Source organism: Rattus norvegicus, chromosome 1 (assembly GCF_021556685.1).
Source record: "Rattus norvegicus strain SHRSP/BbbUtx chromosome 1, alternate assembly SHRSP_T2T, whole genome shotgun sequence".
Classification (NCBI taxonomy): Eukaryota; Metazoa; Chordata; class Mammalia; order Rodentia; family Muridae; genus Rattus; species Rattus norvegicus.
In genome coordinates, this window is record NC_141534.1 from 78,011,969 (window position 1) to 78,023,305 (window position 11,337).

Below are 11,337 nucleotides of genomic sequence, written 5' to 3' on the forward strand. Positions count from 1 at the left end.
GGAATCACTATCGCTGAACTCAAGCACTATTACAGAGCAATAGTGATAAAAACTGCATGGTATTGGTACAGAGACAGACAGATAGACCAAAGGAACAGAATTGAAGACCCAGAAATGAACCCACACACTATGGGCACTTGAATTTTGACAAAGGAGCCAAAACCATCAAATGGAAAAAAGACAGCATTTTCAGCAAATGGTGCTGGTTCAACTGGAGGTCAACATGTAGAAGAATGCAGATCGATCCATGCTTATCACCCTGTACAAAGCTTAAGTTCAAGTGGATCAAGGACCTCCACATCAAACCAGACACACTCAAACTAATAGAAGAAAAACTAGGGCAGCATCTTGAACACATGGGCACTGGACATAATTTCCTGAACACAACACCAATGGCTTATGCTCTGAGATCAAGAATCGACAAATGGGATCTCATAAAACTGCAAAGCTTCTGTAAGGCAAAGGACACTGTGGTTAGGACAAAACGGCAACCAACAGATTGGGAAAAGATCTTTACCAATCCTACAACAGATAGAGGGCTTATATCCAAAATATACAAAGATCTCAAGGCGTTAGATCGCAGGGAGACAAATAACCCTATTAAAAAATGGGGTTCAGACCTAAACAAAGAATTCACAGCTGAGGAATGCCAAATGGCTGAGAAACACCTAAAGAAATGTTCAACATCTTTAGTCATAAGGGAAATGCAAATCAAAACAACCCTGAGATTTCACCTCACACCAGTCAGAATGGCTAAGATCAAAAACTCAGGTGACAGCAAATGCTGGCGAGGATGCGGAGAAAGAGGAACACTCCTCCATTGTTGGTGGAATTGCAGACTGGTACAACCATTCTGGAAATCAGTCTGGAGGTTCCTCAGAAAATTGGACATTGAACTGCCTGAGGATCCAGCTATACCTCTCTTGGGCATATACCCAAAACATGCCCCAACATATAACAAAGACACGTGCTCCACTATGTTCATAGCAGCCTTATTTATAATAGCCAGAAGCTGGAAAGAACCTAGATGCCCTTCAACAGAGGAATGGATACAGAAAATGTGGTGTATCTACACAATGGATTACTACTCAGCTATCAAAAACAATGACTTCATGAAATTCATAGGCAAATGAATGAAACTAGAAAATATTCTGAGTGAGGTAACCCAATCACAGAAAACACACATGGTATGCACTCACTGATAAGTATTAGCCCCAAATATCGAATTATCCAAGATACAATCCACAGACACATGAAGCTCGAGAAGAAGGACGCCCCAAGTGTGGATGCTTCAGCCATTCTTAAAAGGGGGAATAAAAAATGTTCATAGTAGGAGATATGCAGACAGAGTTGGAAGCAGGGACTAAAGAAATGGCTATTCAGAGAGCCTGCCCCACCTGGGGACCCAGTACATATATATACATCCATCAAAACTAGACAACATTGATGAAGGGAAGAAGTGCATGCTGATAGGAGCCTGATATAGCTGTTTTCTAAGAGGCTCAGCCGAAGCATGAGAAATACAGAGACGAATGCTAGCAGCAAACCATTGAACTGAGAACAGGGTCCCTGTTAGAGGAGTTAGAGAAAGAATTGAAGGAGTTGAAGGGGCTTGCAACCCAACAAGAACAACAATACCAACCAACCAGAGCTCCCAGGGACTAAACCACTAACCAAAGACTACACGTGGATAGAGCCATGGCTCCAGCTGCATATGTAGCAGAGGATGGCCTTGTTGAGCACCAATGGGAGGAAAAGCCCTTGGTCCTGCCAAGGATGGACCCTCCAGTGTAGGGGAATGTCAGAGAGGGGAGGCAGGAAGGTGGAGTGGTGGTGGGGGAAGAACACCATTATAGAAGAAGGGGAAAGGAATTGGATAGGGGGCTTATGGATGGGAAACCAGGAAAGAGAATAACATTTGAAATGTAAAATAAAAAATCCAATAAAAAAAAAGTAGCAGGAGGCTTCCCACTCAATGTCCCAATGCTTGCTTTACTATACCAATCACAGCTCATTACCACCACTTCCTCATGGCACACTGTGGCCTAACAGAAGGAGGCTGGGTTTAAAGTGACGACTGTTGCAGAAAGGACAAAAATATTGGCGCTTTCTCTAGCATATCACATGGTCAGTAGCAATCCTGATCCCCACCTTTTCCAGAATCAACACTCACCATCCAGTTCCAGAGTGTTCCAGAATGGCACTAATATTTCATTATCTCTTGTCTTTTGGAGTCTTCTTGAACAGTAGGGGTTGTCTGTTACTCTGTGCTGAGATGAGAGTTGGGAGAATCAAAGAATAGAATAAAATTAAGTCTTAGCATCTCTTCTATCCACAGTACCCATAACATCCTGTAGGAACATGGAAAAGGAAAGGATGCAGGGGAGTGAGTGTGAGTGTGTGTGTGTGTGTGTGTGTGTGTGTGTGTGTGTGTGTGTGTGTGTGTGTGTGTGTGTGAGAGAGAGAGAGAGAGAGAGAGAGAGAGAGAGCATGCGTGCGAGTGTGTGCTTCCTTGACATAATCGACACATACTAGGCCCGTGAGAAAAGACAGGAATACAGGTAGAGGTGAGTGAATAGTGCGTCTTGGAATTGCGCAGACTGTTTTCAAAATTCGGACTATTTTCACATCTTTACACGTCAGGTATGATACTGTCACCATTGGCTTTTAAGCTGAGCTTCCTTCTGCCAAGGGAAATTTGCTAATGCATACCAGAGTCAGACCCAGGAATCCACTTTATCCTTGATGATCAAGGAGTTGAAACACTGGTGCATCTGTAGGCAAGGAAATGTTTGCAGAAGTTCCTTGAAATCCTTGCATATCCCTTTTCCTGCTTACACATTTGCAGCAGCGGCCAGGTCGCCAGGGTGCACGCTGTCTGAACTACATTACCCAGAATGGACCGCGCAAAAGGGCTAAACCAATGGAAACTGGCGCTTCCGGGGGCTTTAACTGAAAGAAGGGGGGAAAGAGGGAAAGAAAGGGAAAAAAGAGAGGGGCGGGAGAACATTGGGACTTAGTGGTTGTGTGCGGTAATTATCTTCCTGGATGCTTGGGTCAGGTCAAAGGAAAACTGGTTTTACAGCTCTCTGTCCAGGACTGAAAGGAGCGAGAGGAACGAGGCTTTGTCTAGCACCGAGACCGGTTTGAAGTCTAAGAGACCCCGTGTGATTAATTGCAGGCCTGGGGAAAATAGCCGTGTCCATGGACCCAACTGCCCAGCAGACTCAGACTGCAGTAGCTGGGCAGGGTGCCCAGGCACAGGTGCGTACCACGTGATCACACCCCACACACCCCCAATTCCCCAGTCCTAGAGTGCAATGTGGGCTGGGATGCTAGTTGGAGCTTGCAGATGGCTTAGAGTACTCATACACGCACATTAATGAGCCTGGGAGCCCTGTGACTGTAAGACTTGTTCAGGGATATGGGAGGCTTTGTGTTAATAGCAGTCTTTATTCACAAATGAACGGTGCCGCAGGAACTCACATTTTTCAATTGCCTTATAAGTGATGTCTGGGATTACAATGCTTTGGGACTCTGCTTGATATTATGCTCCTGTCTTACCATCTGATTTCCATAAAAGATAATTATAGTATATAAGGTCTCTGAGTCCAGAGCGGGAATTATATGGACAGTTCCATTAATAGGAAGCGACTTCCTTAAGATTCAGAGGTATTCAAGTTCTAGTGGCGACTATTAAAGTGAGATGGATTAGGAATGCTCAAAGAAGCCCTCGGGTATACTTGAGATCTGCTGGGTGCGGTGGGAGACAGCAGTTGGGAGGGGTTCAGTAGATGAGAGTATTCAAGTTGCAGGCTTGAATACTAAAGCGAAAATGGAATGACATTATGGTGGCAGAAAGTATGACTAGATGTGTTCATGTCCAAGCTCGTGCGCCAGAGGTATAGTGGAGAGCAGTGGCTCCAATCTGGGCATATCTGTTTGGCATGATGTGAAGAAGCCTATATAAATTGTCTGGTAGAAAGGTAGAACTTTCCATACCAAACATTAAGACTAGGTAAATTTCATCTGTCTGTCTACCTGTTTGTGGCTGGTGCTGAATACAGTGATCATTGCAACCTTGAGTAGAGACAGAGTGTCAATGGGTGAAGAGTCTGGTGCCCTCTGAAGAAGGGATCTAAATGGGAGTGGTTCTCTCGGATGTCAAAAGTCCAAGAGAAGGAAACTGTTTCTTATTAACTCAGCATTCTCTGTTGTGGCAGGGTGGTGTGGCCTTTCATGATGTGGCTATCTACTTCTTGAGGGAGGAATGGAGACTACTTGATGACTCTCAGAGGCGTCTGTACCACCACGTGATGATGGAGGTCTTTGTTCTCATGTCCTCATCAGGTAAGCTCCTACCCCACACCCACTCTGTAAGAGCATCCTGTCTGTTTGGGCTTGGATTCTTTTCTATAGAGAGATGTCTCCTTCCCAAATCTGGGCCATGGGTTTTGGTTCTTTCCCCACTGTCATGGAGTGGGAAGCTCAAATGAGAGACCTGGGCATGGTATATGACCATCGTCTCTCTCTTATATAGCAAAGGCACACAGGAAGCAGCCTAAAGTGAGGAATCTTATGGTAGTTTAATAGACTTCACACTGATGGCTTCTTCATGTGGAGACACTGTAAATACTCTGCCATTCCTATGACCCAGGTACTTTTCTTTTCCTGTAGGTGATTTGTGTCTCTATGTGGCAGAAATTGTGGCACTGATATAGACACTACTTGGGTTTTCATACAAGATCTCTCTAGGGATGTCTCGGAGTTTCTATTGCTGTAAAGAAACACTATAACCATGGCAACTCTTAAAAAAGAAAATATTTAATTGGGGGCTGACTTGAAGTTCAAGGGTTTAGTCCACTGTCACCATGGTGGGAAACATGACGGCATGCATACAGACATGATGCTAGAGAAAGAGCTGAGAGTTCTACATCCAGATATTAAAGCAGCAGGAAAAGAGTGAGACACTGGGCCTGGCTTGAGCATCTGAGACCTCAAAACCCACCACCAGTGACACACTTCCTTCAGCAAGACCACACCTACCTATTCCAACAAGGCCACACCTCCAATAATACCACTTCCTACAAGTCTATGGGAGCCATTTTCATTCAGACCACCACAAGGGGTCTTTGTTGTTAGTTTTCTTTCCTGTGGACTGCATAAGTTACACCACTCTGTCTTGGTATGGGACATTCCCCTTTCCTGTATTTTACTTTAGGACTTGTACCTTCTGGGACTGACATCACTCAGCTGGAGTCTTCAGGAGATCGCTTCATCCCCGCCCTGAGATTTTTGACTCCAAGTAAGTGCACGGGTATTTGGAGGGTGAAGGTTATTGGTGTGTACACTCTAGATGGGTTTATAAGAAGTATCTTTCTATTGGTTCTGCTGTTTTGGTGCCAGGGCAAAGGAATGTGGTAGAGTCCGTCTGGCTATGTTTGCCCAGTTGTCTAACAGTCATTGCTGTTATCTCTGATCCAGGGCTATCTCTCACATATGAGTCTTAAGTGTTTTGCCTGCTCCCCTGTGACATAAGTTTTCCTTAATTATGTTGTTAGTGTGTACAAGTGCCCTGAGAAGTCCTTGAAAATGGGTTCTTCAGTTATTGTATTGAATGGGCCTAGACACAGCCTTTTGCACTGTGTTGAATATCTCTGTCTCTGAGTTCTTATTGCTATGATAAATTCTGACAAAAGGCAAGTTAGAAAGGAAAAGGGTTTATTTCATCTTATATTTCATGATAAAAGTCCATCAATAAGAATGATTCAAGGCAGAAACTCAAGGCAAGAACTGAAGAAAAGGCCATGGAAGAACATCGCTTACTAGCTTGCTCCTCATGGCATGGTCAGCCAGGATCACCTTGGCCAGGGGTAGCACCACAGGAAATGAGGTGGGCTTACCCACATCAAAAATTAATCAAGAAAATGGCCCTTGATGATTATTTTATGAAGGCTTTTTATTTTCAACTGAGATTCCCTACTCTCAGATGACCCTAACGTGTGTCAAGTAGAGGGAAAAACAAAAGCAAAAAAACCCAACCCAATCGGGACAGTGCCCATCTGAGGCTCTTCAGAAAGCCATTTTCTGAGGAAGGAAGTTCAAGTCTCCAACACGCCTTCTTGTGCTGCATGGCATTCCTGTGTTGTTGCCTGACATGTTTGCTGGGACAGGGCTCTTCCTCCTTCTTCCCTGGAGTAGGCCCTTCCCATCTTGAAGTCTCTGTGAGCAGTCTTGGGTGTTGATTACTTGGGCTTGTTGCCATTTCCAAGTCTATATGTCCTTTATCATTGTTTCTCTGTGTTTCCGTGTTGCTGCAAAGGAGTGGAGCCTGCAAAGATACCTTGTGAGCAGACCCTTTCGACAACAGAAAGAGGGCTTAATGTGACCATGCTCCCACAGCAGGAGCTGAGCAGTGCTGAGAATCACTTACAGAGAGCAGAGCACAGACTTTCAGTTACGAAGAGAAACAGAAGTGACATATCAGAGAAGACTTTACAAAGCACAGACAATACAATGGACAGCCGCACTCTCTCAGGGCTTCTCGGGCATCATGCGACTCACAGTGATGGGGGGCAACCCAGGAGCACCAAGAAAGGAAAGGCCACTCACAGTGAGAAGAGGAATTACAAGTGCTGCTCCTACTGTGGCAAATCCTTCAACTGCAGGTCGCTGCTTATTCGACACCGGAGGATACACACTGGAGAAAAGCCTTTTAAGTGTAGCGAATGTGAGAAGTCCTTCATCCAGAAGGCTGACCTGAATCAACACTTGAAAGTTCACACTGGAGAAAAGCCCTTTAGATGCAGCAAATGTGGGAAAAAATTCAAACACAGCCGCTCCCTTGTTGGACATCAAAGACTTCACACTGGAGAGAAACCTTATAAATGCAACCAGTGTGGGGAATCGTACGTGAACAGGTCCAGCCTCATACGTCATAATCTGGTTCATACTGGAGAAAAGCCTTACAAATGCAGTGAGTGTGGAAAATTATTTAAGGAGAAATCCAGCCTCGTTTATCATGCCCGGGTGCACACTGGGGAAAGGCCTTTTGAGTGCAGTCAGTGTAAGAAGAGTTTTAAAAAAAACTCACACCTGGTGAAACACCGAAAGGTTCACAGCAGGGGAAAACCCTTTAAGTGTAATGTGTGTGGAAGATTCTTTACCATGAGGTACATCCTTGTCAAACATCAGAGATTTCACACTGCAGAAAAGCATCATGAGTGCAAGGAATGTGGGAAAGTGTTTTGCTACAGGACTGGACTTTCTAGACACCGCAAGGTTCACGCTGAAAAAAATATTGAGGACAGTGAAGATGAGAAATAGTTCCCATGATCTACCCTATCTACACAAGAGGATGTTCAATGGGCAAAAGTCAAGAGTGCTTCAAATGTGGGGAGCCTTCACCCACACTTCCATCCTGTTTAACCTAAGAAGCCACAGCGCAGAGATGCATCGTGAACCCACTGATTCTGGGAAAACCTTTGAGCAAAGTCTGCTCTTATTAGCAACACAGACACAACCCAGATAGGTTTGTGAATGCAGAGAACATTGACCAAGCTGGTTGAGCCTTAGGAGTGAACATGACTTTGAGCAGAAGTCCTGAGAGTAGCCTTTGCAAGGGAGCCAGCCATTGAAAGTTACTCATCAAAGGAGAACACAGAGGCAAGATGAGAATTATTGCCGTCTTCTTATTCCTAAGAAGTTAATGCTTTCTGGGGACTTAGCAAGAGGAAGCTGTGTTCTTGATTGCATCAGTGTGGAGTCTCCATGGTACTGACTTTGAATGGAGGAGGAAGAGAGTGGCCACCTTTTAAATAAGACATATTTTTGTTGTTGTTGCTCTTGTTTGCTTGCTTGCCTGCTTTTTTTTTTCTCACTGAATATTGCAGTCCCTGGGATAAATGACTCTTTACTGTAAAGTCTTCACTAGTATTGTGTTCCTAAGTGTCACTAATTTTGTTGGGGACCAGCTCTGTGTAGCACTTTATGCTCTCTTGTAGGTATATAACCTCTATGTTTTTAGTATTTGTTGTTTTCTCAGGTGTGACTATTTTGTCTGTGTATATACTGTGTATACACTGAATACATGCCTGGTGGCTATGAAGGCTCAAAAACAGGCATTGGATCCCTGGAACTGGAATTACAGATGGGTATGAAGCAGTGTGTTTGTTGAAAATGGAACCTAAGTCCTCTGCAAGGGTAGCACATGAACTTACACACTGAGCCCTCACTCCAACCCAAGTTTTAAGAAGTTACCAGATTCTAAGTGACTATGTGGTTCAGATTTCAGCTTATCAGGTACTGGTTCCTTACATCTTCCCTGACACCCTGTAAGCTGTGTGGTGTTCATTTGAATCATTTTTGTAGCTGTGTGGTAGCATGTAATTGTAGTTTTAATTTGGCATTATCTTCATGTGTTATTATAAAGAGTTGGTTAAGTTTGTGTGTTTGTGTAGGCATGTGACATAGGATCTTGTAGTGTCTGCACAGACTTCTGCCCATTCATCCTTTCCCAGACTGAAGGGCAGGAGCTCCTGGAGAGGCCTTTAGTGTGGTGTGAGAGACTGTTGGCCTTGTATTTTTGCCTGGTATACAGTGGACTTTACCTGCAATTGAGTGTTTCCCAGGGACAGTGAGTGGATCTTGTGTTAGCAAATGAAACTGAGACATTGGTGGGTAAAGCCTAGCCACAAGCAGGTCTCATGATGAATAAAAGAAAAAATAAAATAGAATGGAAATAAAGCATGCACTAAGGTATATTGATATATTGTAAAGCCAGCAGAGAGGCTGAGATCTGAAGAGGAATTTATTTGACTTCATCAACATAGTACATGTGAAAACTATTAAACTTTAATATTTTAAATACATTGTCAAAGTCTGCGTAAGCTAGATGGTAGGTGTATCAATCAGTGGTGTGGCAGGCATGTGCATAGAAAGACATATAGACATCCAATAAAAGCATTTGGAAGACTCCAGATGGGCACTGAAAAGGTGGAGACCTTTTCCTCTGTACAAACATAACATACTCTTAGCTGCTGAGCCATCTCTCAAGCTGTGAGACTCTTTTTGAACAGCCCAACATAATGGTGAGGTCAAAACATGAGGGTAGTAAGGTTGGGTTCAATTAGTAGAGGGCTTGTATAGCATACACATGGTCCTGGGTTTGATTCTCGGCAGCATATAATCCAGAGGTATGGCCACTCATTCAGGGTGGAGAGGCAGGTGGCTAAAAATTTTCAAAGTTATCCTGAGATACAAAGACGGAAGCCAGCCTAATCCATAAAAATGACATTGGACAGGGTCAGTGTGAGGTTGTGTAAGCCATTAATCCAATCCCATCACTTGGGAGACGGAGACAAGTAGATCTTTGTGAGTTATAGAGTAATATGGTCTACATAGAGAGTTCCAAATCAGCCAGCACTGCATAGTAAGACCCTGTCTCAGAAACAAAAATCCAACCAAAATCCAGGCAAAAACACCTAAAGCAAAAACAAACGTTATTACAACCTTAACAAATTATGAGACACAAGCAAGAGGCCAAACCTATGAATACTAAGGGTAGAAAGAAGGCTTGAAATAAAACCTAGGAGTTCAGGGGCCAAGAGAGATGGCTCAACAGTTAAGATAACTTGCTGTTCTTGCAGAGAACTTAGGCTCAGTTTCCAGCACCCACTATGCTGTGGTCTACCACCACCCAAAAGGCAGCACACAAGGCACACATACTCAAGCAGACAGAACACTCATGTACATAGAACTATTATTAAATCTCCAAAACAAGTTAACAAAAGAAAAATCTAAAGGACTAGAAAAGCCGTTCGATGAAATGGTAGCATATGATTTTACAGAGCTAAGGGAGAAATGGACATTTAGTCACAGAAGGTGTTAAGAACCTTAAGTGCCAAGAGAAGAATCTCTGTGACACGCCACCATCTAAATGTAGAAATTACGAAGTGGAAATCAGTGTTAAAGGTCACAGGTAGCAAATGCCAATTCACTGAGAAAGGGGAGCCTCCCAGAACTTGATCACAGTGCTCAGAAATGACATGTGTCTGGCATTGAATGAACATAACTGCTAACCAAGATGACATGAACAGCAGTCTCACCTTTCAAACTTCACAGGGAAACAAAAGCATGTTGGCATAGGCACAAAACAAGGCACCTTGTGACCATCAATCCAGCACACAAAAGACACTTAAAGAACTGTACCCACAGTTACATCTTATTTATCAAATTTGCATGAGGGTGGGCGGCATATGCAAACTATAATGTGCACATGGGTGTCGGGGTGCTGTGGGAGTCAGCTCTCTCCTTCCATCTTTTGGATCTTGAGGATTTAAGCTCAGCTTGTCAAGCTTGGCTGCAAGTACCTTTCCCTGCTGAGCCATCTCAGCTGTCTGTAATAGTTGATGTTTTTGAGAACTTGTCTATTTTATTGTAGTTCAGATTGGAGATGGTCTTGAACACATAATCCTCCTTCAAATCCAAATTCTGGGATTATAGACTTCCATGTATATCCTGTTTGAAGAAAGGCATTCTTAATCATGAGTGTATAAGAAAGTATACAAGCCAGGTAGTGGTGGGACAAACCTTTAGGTCCACCACTTGGGAGGCAGAAGCAAGCTGATCTCTGTGAGTTGGAGGCCAGTGGGGTCTACAGAGTGAGTTCCAGAATACCCAGGGCTACACAGAGAAACCCTGTCTTTTTTTTTTTTTTATTAACTTGAGTATTTCTTATATACATTTCGAGTGTTATTCCCTTTCCCGGTTTCCGGGCAAACATCCCCCTCCCCCCCCTCCCCTTCCTTATGGGTGTTCCCCTCCCAACCCTCCCCCGATTGCCACCCTCCCCCCAACAGTCTAGTTCACTGGGGGTTCAGTCTTAGCAGGACCCAGGGCTTCCCCTTCCACTGGTGCTCTTACTAGGATATTCATTGCTACCTATGAGGTCAGAGTCCAGGGTCAGTCCATGCATAGTCTTTAGGTAGTGGCTTAGTCCCTGAAGCTCTGGTTGCTTGACATTGTTGTACATATGGGGTCTCGAGCCCCTTCAAGCTCTTCCAGTTCTTTCTCTGATTCCTTCAATGGGGGTCCTATTCTCAGTTCAGTGGTTTGCTGCTGGCATTCGCCTCTGTATTTGCTGTATTCTGGCTGTGTCTCTCAGGAGCGATCTACATCCGGCTCCTGTCAGCCTGCACTTCTTTGCTTCATCCATCTTGTCTAATTGGATGGCTGTATATGTATGGGCCACATGTGGGGCAGGCTCTGAATGGGTGTTCCTTCTGTCTCTGTTTTAATCTTTGCCTCCCTATCCCCTCCCAAGGGTATTCTTGTTCC

General features: G+C 44.1%; 1 protein-coding gene across 1 annotated transcript; it reads left to right on the forward strand.

Moving 5' to 3' along the window:
• The first annotated feature begins 2,950 nt into the window (after positions 1-2,950).
• On the forward strand, positions 2,951-8,745 carry Zfp773-ps1 (zinc finger protein 773, pseudogene 1). Its single transcript, XM_087606515.1, has 4 exons — positions 2,951-3,264; positions 4,224-4,350; positions 5,222-5,305; positions 6,323-8,745. Exons 1-4 carry the CDS (start codon positions 3,205-3,207, stop codon positions 7,324-7,326), a joined length of 1,275 nt encoding a protein of 424 aa, XP_087462641.1. The 5' UTR covers positions 2,951-3,204; the 3' UTR covers positions 7,327-8,745.
• The last annotated feature ends 2,592 nt before the right edge of the window (positions 8,746-11,337 follow it).

What these genes read in the sequence shown, in the direction of transcription:
- Zfp773-ps1 (XM_087606515.1), top strand. Translation starts at nt 3,205, where the DNA reads ATGGACCCAACTGCCCAGCAGACTCAGACTGCAGTAGCTGGGCAGGGT. An exon ending in GGCAGGGTGCCCAGGCACAG is followed by an intron (nt 3,265 to 4,223) that starts GTGCGTACCACG and finishes CTGTTGTGGCAG; the next exon opens with GGTGGTGTGGCCTTTCATGA. An exon ending in TGTTCTCATGTCCTCATCAG is followed by an intron (nt 4,351 to 5,221) that starts GTAAGCTCCTAC and finishes ATTTTACTTTAG; the next exon opens with GACTTGTACCTTCTGGGACT.